Source organism: Euprymna scolopes, chromosome 9, assembly GCF_053919585.1.
Source record: "Euprymna scolopes isolate OS-2025 chromosome 9, ASM5391958v1, whole genome shotgun sequence".
Taxonomy (NCBI): Eukaryota; Metazoa; Mollusca; class Cephalopoda; order Sepiida; family Sepiolidae; genus Euprymna; species Euprymna scolopes.
In genome coordinates this window covers 87589443-87603289 of record NC_136490.1, presented here as the reverse complement: position 1 = coordinate 87603289, position 13847 = coordinate 87589443, and the positions used below count along the sequence as shown (strand labels likewise).

At 32.2% G+C, this 13847-nt stretch overlaps 1 protein-coding gene across 1 annotated transcript in view; it reads left to right on the top strand.

The window, feature by feature from the left end:
• The window catches only part of LOC145284766 (targeting protein for Xklp2-like), a 63330-nt gene that overhangs the window by 25502 nt on the left and 23981 nt on the right, over positions 1-13847 (top strand). Inside the window, exons 2-4 of the mRNA XM_080133735.1 lie at positions 2033-2191; positions 3921-4065; positions 11416-11487. Of these exons, the coding sequence (XP_079989861.1) occupies positions 2033-2191; positions 3921-4065; positions 11416-11487 (376 nt within the window). The remainder of the gene's footprint in view (positions 1-2032; positions 2192-3920; positions 4066-11415; positions 11488-13847) is intronic.

The window sequence follows — 13847 nt, the reverse complement described above, 5'->3', positions numbered from 1 at the left end:
AGAAATTTTAGTACTTGCATATGCACACATTAACTATTTGAAACATCCATACCCTCACAAAAAATACCCTGAAAACAAAATACATTACGTTTATTATGGGGTTAAATGGTAATAAGAATGAAGGAACACAGGACTTTTAAGAACGAACACGTATTTACATATATTACAGGCAAAAACAGGTGGAGCAATACCCTTCCTCAATGGTTGGGTCCTTGCCTTGGTCGCATGCCAAACTCTGACTGCCAGGCACCTGTACTCGTTACCGGAAGTGATGTCACGAGATAGTCCGTTAATCCCATGGAGGGGTGTCTCCAACACCCCCTCCCAAGCTTTTTGTTCGTAAAAGCTGTCAGTACCTTTTCCTTTTAGGGTTTACCATTAATGGCTCGGTAACCTTTCTTTTACAGAACGACCGCCGTAATTCAGGTGTTGGTTGAGGAGGTTCAAGATCAAAAGTTTTGAAGACAGTGTTTATCGGCTCATCTTCCAATAGTGGACTGTCGCTGGTTTTAACTGATTGACATCTTAGTTGTTTCTGGTGACATTTGTGGGTATATGTTGGTCCTTGGATGATAAATACCATGACACCGACTCTCTTAGTAATTGTACCCACCTCCCAGAATGATGTGTTGTTTTTGTAACTTTTGAAAAACACTCTTGTTGATAACCTGCAGGTACTGTTTGAATCTGAAAAAAGCAAAAAAGGAAATGCGTAAATCCATATGCAATAATAAAATTAGGAAAAAATGGCGCGTTAGCATTAGAAAAGAAAATATCAACAGAATTTTGAGATTTTCACTGTATATGAACTGTTTAGATTGATGAAAACTCCCCATGTTAACAACGGCTTTTGGAATAGACACCGGGGGTGGTAGCTAGATAAATCCCTCAAATTTAATCGTGAAAATCGTAGGCAGCATACCCTCACACAAATGATATGGTTGGTGACAATGTCGATAAGAAAGAAATGAAGCAGAATGATTAACACAAAGTGGAATTTTTTAATAACAGATTCGTTCAGTTTTTTTATACAAGAATTTGTGACACTATAAAATCCCTACCATAACAACTTACCAATGGCAACTTGTTCAAAAAATTGAGTCCATTTAGAAAAATCATCAAAGCAAGTTACAGAACTTCAACTATATCGATGATAATACCTACAATTTTAGCTTTGAAGATATTTCTTTCAAAAGCTGTCCAATCTAATTCTCATTTCTGACTTTAGTGAAATCCTTATCACTGTTGGACAATTTAAACAATTCCAACTGCAACTTCATTATAAGTCGATAAAAATGCTGATATGTTCAATTTCAATGAATCCATGGACGCAAGATTTTCATTCTATCTAAATGATAAAACCTTGTCTATTTTCCTAAATCCAAGATACAAATTGTCATTTTGAAAGAATGTCATGGAAAACACTAAGAATTGGATTCTACATCTTTTTACTGATGATGAAGCAGAATCAGCAGGATACACTTCAAGCTCTGTTGAGGGTAAATAAGATCAAAGTGAAAGTAAAACTGTATCTCTTTCAAACCTGTTTCATGAAACGAGGGAATGAAAAAATTAAGGGCGGGGGTCTTTTTCGACCTTCTCTATCACCGCTTGACTAGGTTCTATTGGTAGTCCTAGGATGTTCACCATCCCAGGTTGTGCCTTTTGGGTCTCAAGCTTACTGCTTGAATGCCCTTATCAGACAAGTTACCCAGTTTTTTAAATGCCAGTGCCCTTTCTCTAGGCGTGCTGGCTTGACTTTCCCCACCTTCTGACCTTGTGTCGTATCTTCCTGTGATGAGAAGTAAATACCTGCACTTGTACAAAAGAGTTTGCTAAAGATTAATTAATTAATTATTAGAAATTTGATTATTTTTAAAAATAACTTTTGAGAAGCACCAATATATTTTAATGTCTGATAAACATATTTCTCGTTCAATTTGTTCAAAGCTTTTGTCCTGTCTGGCTTTGCTTTACACTATGATTATTATTTCTGACTTTGCAAAATTTTTTTTTTTTTTTTTTTTTTTAGAAGTGGATCATGAAGCCGAATTGCCACCTGAAAATGAACCTTCTCCAACACCTTTCTCTTCTGAGAAAGGCTTTAATATCCCCATGGATACGACACCAGTAATTGTCGCCATATCCCAATCAATGAATTTAAAGGATCCCATCATTGAAGAAACCAAAGGTAGATTGGCAGATTTTGTGGAAATTTTAAAGTTCTTTTGTATCTTAATGTTATTTTACAACACTATCGCTAAGTAACATTTCCAAGTGTAAAATTGTTTAACGTTCTCAGAAAATATTTCACTCAAGTATAAATTCTGAGTTTTTACAGATTTTTATTGTATTTATTAAAATAGAATCTGTTATTACCTCTAAATAAAAAAAATAAAATAAAATGACTTTTCTCCCCATTTTTTTTTTTTCTCTCTCTCAAAATAATGGTTTTAATGCTTCTGTAATATTAACCAGTAAATTTTACAGAATGCAATTTGACATGTTTTTAACAAGTTTATCAGTGAAAACACAAATTGACCCAAAATTTACAGGAAAATGAGACTTTTTTGTCTACATTTTTTTCCAACTTCAAATGCTCATGTTTCTAAGTTATGAATTTTCATGATGTAAGAATCGAGTCTTATTTCTATTACTATTTTTTATAAAATCTACTTGTTATAGCAAAATCTTAATTCTGCCTGACTTTTATCTGAAATAATGCACTCCACTATAAAATTGTCAATTTTTTTTCCTGAATTTTTATGGATTTTAATGGACTTGTAAGATCAATGTGGAAATGATCACTTTCTTTTGGTCTAGAAATAAATGAATCAATAACGAAGTGTTAAAATGATAAACATGTAAGGCTAATTGCTCTCTCTTTAATTAATATTGACAAATGCCTGTTTGTATTTACATATTGGTTTCAATAGTTGGCTAACAAGGTCGCCTAGCTGTCTTTTATGTGCAACGCCGAGTATTCCCATCTTAGTGTATGTTAGTAACTTAGAAGCAAACTTCTAAATATGTTATCTTGATTTGAGCGCAACTGAAAACGACTTTGTACATTGATTAATCTATTACTTATACAAATCTAGCCTCGTTGTATAAGTCATGTATTACAGCAGTGAACTGAGTTTGAAGTTCAGTGCATAACAATATATTTGGCCCACCTCTTGTCTAAAATTTTAGGGTGAACCTTAAAAAAGGTGTCTGGTGAGTTTGATATCTTAAGTGACACGACTAACGTAGCAATTCCATTTCAAATTAAGTTTTATTTTCTTGCTCATCTAACCTTGCGTAAAATTTTCAGATTTTAACCATATCTTTATATTCACCCCCTTCCCCGAACATTTAGCATTGCTACAGCCATTAAAAATTGTAAAACAAATCCTGTGAAAATTTTGAACACCTCCAATAACCATTTTACAAAAATAAAAATCCATTCATAGCTGCAGTAAACAATATTGCAAATAATGCTTTTAAATTCCCAAAGAACTGGAAAAAATACATCCTAAGTTTCAAAAATGAACATTGATTCTTTAGTTTGATGGTCCACAAAACAAATACAATAATCCATTAGAAAAAATTAAATCCTAACCTGAATATCCCATCGTGTCTACTAATGAAAAAGAAACAATATGAAAATAACTTTTTATATTGGATCTTTAATATAGAGAATTTTAAAATTATAAACTTTATGGATGCTGATAATAATTGAAAATGAAATCAGGCTCTAATGCTGACTTGAGTTGTAATTGGTCACCATTACATTAGCCATAGATACAATGGTATTTCAGTCAACTTGAAAAAAGCCGACACCTTTTGGATATTAGTTCTCTATAGAAAGATATTTTCAAACTTATATAATTTTTCACAATGTGGATGAAGCTATATTTTATTTTATTTTTTTCTAGATGTTACTCAAATGACTACAAAAGATGCTGGCAATCGGTCACCTTTAAACAACAGATCAAATGTTCTGTCTAAGGAAGAATTTTATCAAAAGGCCAGGAACCGTAATCTTTATAAACAGCGACTGGGGAAAGAAAATGCTGACAAGTAAGTATCAATTTGTCTATGGGTTTATTAAAATAAATTGGTTTTTGTCTTAGATTGAGAAATTTTTAATGCCAAAATTTCTACAAATATCATTTTGTTATATTTAAGAAAATATAAATTTAATTGTTTTAGTCTATGTAATCTCAGTTGAAAAGATATTTATTTAAAAAAAATTTTTTTTAATTCTTTGTTTTCTAATTGGGAAGAAACTTATGGTGATGATACAATTCAAAATATCTCATTTGTTTTAACATCTTTTACTTGCTGGCATCGGATGGGCTTTCAGAAATTGACTTCTAAACTCTCATCTTTGACCAGGTCTTCATTTATCCCTCTTTCTCTTACATTTATCCTCATCACTTATGTTTTCCTTGACTTTTCTTCTGCCAACTGTTTTTGCTACCCCAATTATTCTACATCTAACTCTAAAGCACTCTTATTCATTTTTTCAATGTAAACAAGCCAACAGTCTCCTATTCTGAACATATCTCTATACTGTCCAAATTTGATCGTCCTTTGGAGATCATAAGATGTAAGTCTATTTTTTTAAAACTTGCATCACACATCCATTATATCATTTTATCATTTCTTTCCATTCAACACATTCTCAACTTTCACTGGACAGGTTTCACTTCCATACATCGTGCTACACTAGCAGTATCAGAATTTTGGGGACATTCGCAGGCGAAGTCGCCATTTTGAATATACACCTATCTTTCTATCAGATTTTAATAATAGTAAAACGTAATTTAAACCCGTAAATTTTATTTCAATAAAACGAGCAAAGACCAAATTTTAATATCATAAAAGCTTTAATAGAGAAATAAACAATTTTATTTATTTTTCCGTCGATTTCTTCACTTAAGTGACACTTAACATTCGAACAATAACATTACTTGAATCTTACGATAATTATTTTAACGGCAAAATAAAGAACTTACCTGGTTAATGAGTAAGATATGCTTTCTTTTAATCTTCCTGTATGAGAATTTATTCATATTTATGTATTATAATCCATGTATTTTTAAATGGAAGGATTTTTCCAACACACGGCGACGACGGCGTGTCTTTAAAGCAAGTTGTAACGACACAGGAAGTGAAAAATTATCTCTTACTTATGTACGGAGGCCTATAAGTGTAAAAAAAAACCACTAATTCAGAAACCTTAATAATCTCGATATTGGATTATATTCCTTCAAATTTTCCACTTTTAAAGGTTTTCGGAAGCGCTGAAAACATAAATAAACATTTATATATACGGCAAACGAAACTAATAGTTTCCAAGATAAAAAATTTTACAAATGGTCACAAAGTGGGGGGTCACTTTTCTATAATGATGTGACGTCAAATGGGCACCCACTTTATGGCCACATTGCAATGAACAGATTGACGGTAGCAGTACGTTTTTGCCTGACTTAAGGGAGATAACTTGTCCGGTTTTTTTTATTTTTGTGCCTTGACGCTATCGTAGACAAAATCTGATAGTTTTCATTTTTTCATTAACACGGATTACTATATGACGCAGATGTTCAATGGTATTTTTCTTTTTTTAATATCTTAAAGAAATACCTGAATATTTTTTTTATTATACTATAAATCTGCATTATCCGAATTCGTCTTTGTTTTTTTATATATCGAAAAAAAGGAAACCAGGAATTAAATATAATTATATAAACTGATCGACTATTAATTACTGGAACATTCTAAACAAAACTTAAGCTTCCACGTAAAAAAACAAAAACAAAAAAAAAACATGTGGTTATCGAAAAAAGAAGGATTTAAATTTTGGACTTTACCGGTAAATTACCAGATAAGTGATATTTTTTTGTTGTTTTAAATTTGAGTATTTTATTTATTCATGTTTTATCTTCAATTTGTGATATATAAAACGTTTCAAGCAAAATTAATTATTAAATTTCTCATAGACATTCCAAAATGGGGGGGGTGAATTTATAAAACAACGTTTGTCTAAAATATTATATTTAGTTTATCGGAAAGAGCATAAAATTTTACATTCACCCTGAAAAAAACGTAACAATTGAACGAATAGGAAAATTTTGATAGATTTTTAAAGTTTAAAAATTGAAAAATATTCATCTCATAAAAATCAATTGATTTCACTACGTAACAAAATGGCTTCCCAGAACGCACGCACGTACTTTGTAAACAATGTTTTTTAAACAATGAAAAATAATATTTCTATTATTTTTTAAACAACTTAAATAGTTTATTTTGGAAGCATATTCTATAAAGAAAATAAATAACCCACTTTAGAAAGAGAAATTACGAGTTTTCTATATTTTAATCGCAGTTTTCTGTTAGGGGTGTCAAAAATTCCCCCAAAATTCTGATACTGCTAGTGCTACACTAGCAGTATCAGAAACTGACATTAAAAATGCGGGAAAAAAAATTGAATAATTCGACTTCCTATCTTTCCAATGTAATTCAAACCCTTTCTTTTTCTTTTTTTTTTTTTTTTTTTCAATTAAAGGAGCAAAGACCAAACTTAAAAAAAATAACAGGTTTAATAGCAAATTATGCAATATTTGTTTTTTTAAATTGGATTTCTTTAAAAAGATTTGAAGAAAATCAACAAATTTTAACTTGCTTCGATAAATATATGTATATATAAATTCCAAAAAATCACTTATCTATAAAAAAAAATACTATTCAATGGGTACTTCCATTCTTCGTTAAGAATTTATCCATATTTATATTTTAAATTTCACGTATTTTTTACATAAAAGAATTTTTTTAAACAACTATTTGAAAATGTCGCCATTACATTAGTATTGTTACTGTGTTTGTTCTTGTTTTGAAATACAGATGGACAGAATGATGTAAAAACCATGCGTTCACGTCGGCCGTCTAGCCTTGTGCGTGGAGAAATATGTGTCTCCATAGATGAAAAATAGTCATATTTTACTTATAAATTTTTGCCTTTAAAAAAAAAAAAGTCTTTTTTTTTTTTTTTTTTTTTTTTTTTTTTTTTTCTTCTCAAAGGAATACTTGAGTTTTTGATTTAATCTATTTTATTTCTTTATGGAGTGAATTGTTTTTTAATATCTAAAAAAAAAACAAAAAAAAACATTGAATGAAATAGAAATAATTGTCATAATTAAACGAAACTTTCTATGCAGTATAAGATCATAAGGTTTCACTTAAAAAAAAAAAAATTCAACATGATTTAAAAAAAAAAAAAGATTTTAAACTTTGGACTTTACAGGTAAATTTGCAAATAACTGTATTTTTTGTTTTGTTTTAAATTAGCTTATTTTATTTATTGATCTTTTATCTTCAATTTGTGATATATAAATTTGAGGTGAGAAAATTATTTTCATTTTAATAGACATTTCAGGGGGGGGGGTGAATTTAAAAAAAAAAAAAGCCCTTGTCTAGAATATTATATTCAGTTTATTGGAAAGAACATAAAATTTCACATTGAACCTGAAAATATCGTAAAAATTGAACCAATAGAAATTTTTATAGATTTTTAAAGTGAAAAAAATTAACTCGTAAAATTCAATTGATTTCATTACGTAAACAAAATGGCTGCATGAAGGCGCGCAGCCACTTTGTAAACACTATTTTTTTGTTTTTTTTTAAATAAGAAATTTCTATTTTTTAAATGACTTTAATAGTTTATTTTGGAAGTATATTCCATAAAAGTAAACAACCCACTTTAAAAAGAGAAATTACGAGTTTTTTATATTTTATTCAGTTTTTTGTTAGTGTCAAAAATTCTCCCAAAATTCTGACAGGCCTAGTGCTACACATGCATAGCTGATCGACTCCTACCTTGGTCAATAGTACTTGAAATAGCATTCTTGTCACTGTTTATGTACGCCAACCAAACCTGACTTTTTGAAGTCAACAATTGGGTGATCTTTACTCGCTCGCTGTTCCAACAACCAACCCTAGACAGTGGGCGAGTGTCTAGGTCAGCTAAAACCAGATTTTTCAATCCTGCTGGAGAGCTGGAACAATTGGTTTGTAGTTCAACTACTCTGATGATAAAAACATAACCCAGCCAGCATAGATATCCTGTATGGATTACTTGTTAGGAATAATTTTGCAGCAGGAATACTTATAAAAAGAAAAAGAAAAAACAAGATGATTATTTTGAAAACAATAACAACGTAGACCTCCTTTAAATTTCGCTCTTCATCAAAGGAAGACGCAGCTAAAATATCCCTGGCTTTTTGGTTAACAGTGGTAACACTGCTGATTTAGTAATTGCAGAAATTCTATCCACTCCTAACTCTTGCTATCATATCAGCTCTTCATTGTGTCTCAATATTAAAACTTCTCGATAACCACAATAATAGCCTTATCATCCAAATACAATTTTGTTACATCTGAGTTCTGATCCATTTCCAGTGTCTTAGGCTTCTTGGTTATCACGTCTCAAACTACCTATTATTCCACTGCATTTCTTGTGTACATAATGTTAAGTACTACACAGAATTGTTCATAATTCCCTTCCAGAGAAACTTTCTTATTGAGGAATCGCCAACACCAAAACAACTGATCAAGCCTGTGGTCTTTGTAATATTCATTCTTGGACCATTCCTTTCGATAGCTTCCAAGTTTTAATATAACAAGTAGGTCTATATTGTTTCACAGAAAAGTACTAAATCATTAGTGTACTTTTCTAAGACACAAATGAAGACAATGCAGAACCCTAATGTATTCTCACTTTAACATTAAAATTACTAAATATGCTGATAATTCTTACAAGATTGAGTATTTTTGTAAATTGCTTTGGGTAACTCTAAACCAACCACTTGCTTGCCCCTAATTTACATAGTTCTCCAGACAATATCTTTTGGCACTCTGTCCTAACCCACAAAAACAGAAGATAGGTCCTTAGGAAGTACTTTTCTTGTAAGTTGTATTATGTCTAGGCGCGAAATGAAATTGCATTTTATCTGTTTGACTTATTTTCTGATCAATTTTTATGTTAACCAATTTAAAGACCTCCTTTTTTATATATATATATATATATATTAGATATTTTTTGCGGGGCACAAAATTTTATTATGGCTATGTAAAGACCAAATTTAAACTTGTTCGAAAACATTCTTTATTTTAGATTGTGAAAATAAAAATGAATGCGTCAGCTAACCTGTTTCGAAGCTCGCTCAACAGAGCTGAAATTGAGCTTAATTACGTTTTAAAAAGAAAAGGAGGGATCAATGAATCGGAGATGAAAAAGTAGAGGGGGGGGTATGTATTAAAAAGGGGGGGGGGTTATTAAATAGAAACTAAATTAAGCCCTTAGAGATTCTCTTTTTGTTTGCAAAGAGAAGGTCTGAGAGTCTTGATATATATAGTTTCTAGAATTTTGAGATGGTAAAGAGAGTGCAACTTGCTAAGGATGGAAAAAAATCTGCACTAAAATTTGAAGTGCAAATACGATTATTTATAAGGTGCTCTCCTATAGATGAGCCATGGGTATTGCTCAAAACATCCGAAGGTAGGTAGTTTCTATTTCGAATTTTGGATGAAACGTTGTTTTACCCTATTATCTAATCTTTGAGATGTTCGCCTGACGTAGCGCACATCGCAGCTACATTTAAATAAATAAATAATAGAATTGTTATGGTGGGAGGGAAGAACATCTTTACAAATTGAAGACAAAATGGGTTTACAAGAAAAAACAACACGGGTATTTGATGCAAAGTAACATTGTTGTATGACAAAGGAAATTTGGTTGGCAAATCTTTCACTAATATTACCTAGTCAAGGTAGGCGTAGGTAGATAGGGCATTTGTCGACAGATGCCGGTTTAATTTTATTGAAATTAGAAATTTTATTTTTAATTGTAGATTCTACGATTTGCAATGGAAAACCATTATTGCAAAGAGTCTTGGTAATAAATTTGACTTCATCATTTAATTTAGTCTCTGAACATATCATACAAGCCCTATGGATAAGATTATATTTTTGTTTGGTGGGGCAAAAAGAGTCCCAACGCGTGTAAAGACCAGTGAATGTAGGTTTACGATAGATGGAAGTCAAGAAAACGGAAGGTGTTTTACACACCAGTACATCTAGAAAAGGAAGGGAAGAATTACTTTCCTTTTCTATAGTAAATTTTAGAACTGGGTGAATATTATTAACGGGTGCAAAAAATGTATCTGCTTCCGTTTCATTGTTGAACAGACAAAAAGTGTCGTCAACATAACGAAAATAAATATCTGGTTTTTGAAAGCCAGATAAGACCCTTTTCGTAGAAAGCTATGAAAATATTTGCCAGAGCTGGTCCCAGGGGAGAACCCATCGAAACACCATCTATCTGCCTGTACATAATGTTATTAAAACTGAATTCGACTGATATGGTCGCGAATCCCATAAGTTCCACAAAAATATTCTCAGGAATAGGGGGGGGTTGGGAGCTGACTGCGATAAAGGGCATCGGCACATATATCAAGTCTCTGAGAGTGGAACGCAGGTGAACAGGCTTTCAATATCAAAGGAACACATAAATTTGTCAGTCTGAGTATAATTCTGCATAAATTTAGCAAAAGAAAAAGAATCTTTCATGCAGAAAGAACTATGCTCTTCCAAAACTGGTTCTAAAATATTAGTAAGCCATTTGGTTACTTTATGTTGGGCGGAACCTATCATGGATAATATCGGTCTTAAAGGTACCCCATTCTTATGAGTTTTAGGTAAACCATAGGGACGGGAATGTAGTGAACCAGTCGGTGTGATTAAATCAGAAATGGAGAGAGAAAGAGCTCCACTCTTCACCCATTTGACCAGACGTCTTTGGAATCTAGATTCAATAGATACTGTAGAGTCGTGTGTCTCTACCGGACCTAGCTGTACAAATTTAGAGGTGTCATTGAGAATTGTCATCATTTTATTGACATAATCCTGGTGGTCAAGTATAACAACGCCAGAACCTTTGTCCGGTTTAGTGATAGTAAGAGATTTATTCTGGCGTAGTGTTTTTATAGCACGGAAATGTTCATTTCGCCATTTGGATTCACTAAACAAGACTAGTGTACCTGCATATGAATGAGCAATATCATTCAATTTCGCATTAAGGTTACTAACCTTACTATCGGAAACGGGGGAAAGTCTTGCTAATTGAGCAAAAAAGACCTCGAATTCAGAATAAATCTCTTAACGTTTGGGGTTAGTAGGGGGAATGCAGAAGTCCAACCCATGTGAAAGTATATTCAATTCGATATATATATATTTCCAGATATATGTAGTGTCGTCGTAATTTGAGATTTCTTTTTTTCTTTTTGTAACACCTGTAAATATTTAGAAATTTTGCCATTTATGCATATAGATTGGTAATGTTTCTTTTATAAAATTATTTTAAACTTTCAGGAAAGGACTGAGTCGAGTTCTTAGGAAATCTGTCTCCACTGTCAACAATGAAAAACCGTCAAGAGTTCTAAAGTATGTTATTTTTGTGCAAATGTTGGTAAAACATGCATTTTTAAAAAATTTTATTTTTTTATACCTAAAATTACGATGTGAAGAATCCTATAAATGTCAAAAAACAAAAATGAAATTATCTATGAAGAAAAAGCTCATAATTTTAATATTACCATTTTTATAGATGTAAATAAAAAAAAATTTATAGGAAAGATTATGCTAATTTTATTTTTGTTTACTCTGAAAGGAAAAATGTTGATTGAAGCAATTTTATTTGTAGTGAAAAGTGCTTTTTTTGCTTTCACAGAATGTTTAGAAAGAAGCATAAAAACTTTTGATAAAAGATCCAATGTGGGTTTTAAAAATCTGATAAATGAACATGTTAATAATGATTAGAAATAATCTAACTAAACTGATAGGGCATATACATTGTGCATCTGGAACAATAGATATTTAAAGTCGTTCTGTTTTACGTTAATAATTATGAAAATATCTTGCCTCAAATTAATCTGATAGGTCATAGAGAAGACAAGGGTGGGGGGCAGTATTGTAAGATGAGATTTCATAAATACTAGCGGGGGGGGGGGGTACCTGGCGTTGCCCGGGTGTTTGGAGGTGTGTGTGGTTTTGGGTAAATCAAGACAAAAGAATAATAAAAAATCGTTTTGGTAGGTAAGTAGGAAGAATCGAAGTCGAAGCCTTGAGGTGCAGTTGGAAAAAACCCAAAAAAATTTGCAACGTTAACTGTTCGCCGATCAAGAAATAGTAACGGAAAGATGTTTGAATTGACAGGTGCCCGCAATAAAGTTAACACCGTTACTTCTATTTGATTTCATTAATGAGGTCAAATAGAAGTAACAGTTAACATTTACTGCAGGGCAGGTTTGTTTTTTTTTTAACTTTTTGGTTTGTTTACTCAACTTTGGCTGGTTTTGTTTCCCCCAAGATGTTGGGGAGAAACAGATTGTCCAAACTGAATAGCAATCGTCTGATATAAGGAATTTTCCTCGCATTAAAGCTGTTTGCTACGTTCCCGGCGCGATTGCCGAGAACAATGTTTAAGCTTTGAATTAGTTTCGCTTTTTATATGAAAAAGCCGAATCAACACGTGAGAAGCCAAAATAGCAATAATTTTGTAAAAGTCGCTGTAAATAAATCTAGATGTGACCCGCGTTCCCAAATCCTAGATATTATTATCTAGGGGGTATATAAACACTTCTAAGCGATAGTAACGACCCTGGGATCGTCTGCGAAAAAAGCCTTTTCGAGACATACAAAATGCGCGCGCCGCATTTGCCTTTTATATATATATATAGACTAGCAGGGTTACCCGGCGTTGCCTAGGTGTTTAGAGGTGTGTGTGCTTGGAGGGATGTAAAACTTAAAATCGAAAAAAAAAAAAAAAACTGACATAAGGCAATCGAACGATGTTAAAATTTCTTAAAATCGGAAAAACAAAAAAAGAAAACGCGAATGTGATGGAAAAAAAAAAGAACGGAAAAACGAACCATAAAACTTTAAAGAATCTGAAAAATGAAAGAAAAAGAAAAAACATACATGAAAAATAGCTTAAATAACCCTATTTCAATATTAAACCTTTAAAAATCGAAAAAAAGAAGACATCTCACACCACAATTAGAACTCACAACCTTTAGATAATGACACCGCGCTCTAATGAACTGAGCTTAGAGGACATTGACAAAATTAGGTCGTTTTTTTGTTTTTTTTTAATATTTAAAATAATTCATGTTCCGACGTCATTTGCGCATGCGTAGAGCCATCTTGTCATGAGAGGGCGGTTTTTGGCTACCCACCCTGTACAAAAATGGCTAGTTTAGGGTGAAGGAATTAATGTTTTGGGCCAATATATCGATATTTGTCGTCCAAGATGTCGAGCTTCAAAATGATACTGAACTCATGAAAATCTGTCGCCTCTGTCGATAGTTTTTGCGAGACATACATACAAACACACACACGCATTTTGGCTTTTATATATATATACTAGCGAGGGGTACCCGGCGTTGCCCGGGTGTTTTTCGGTGTGTGTGTGAAAAAAACCCGAAAATGTGAAAAAAAAACAAAAAAAAACAGGTGCCCGTGAAAAAAAACGAAGCCTTGACGACGCGCAGTTGGAAAATAGTAAAGTGTTAAAAAAAAAAAAACAGGTGCGCGTTTTTGATTGATGTGACGGCGATAGGTATTCGGCAGTTAGCATTTTGTGCGGGACAGTTTTGAATGAGGTGAATAAATCGGTTTGTTTGTTTTTAAAAACCCGCTCCCTGTTTATTAGGGGGAGTGTCTTGTCTCGAAATGAAAGCTACCATCTGATATGACGAAGTCGACATTGAACAAACGTTACTTAGCTCTCTAGAGACCACTGG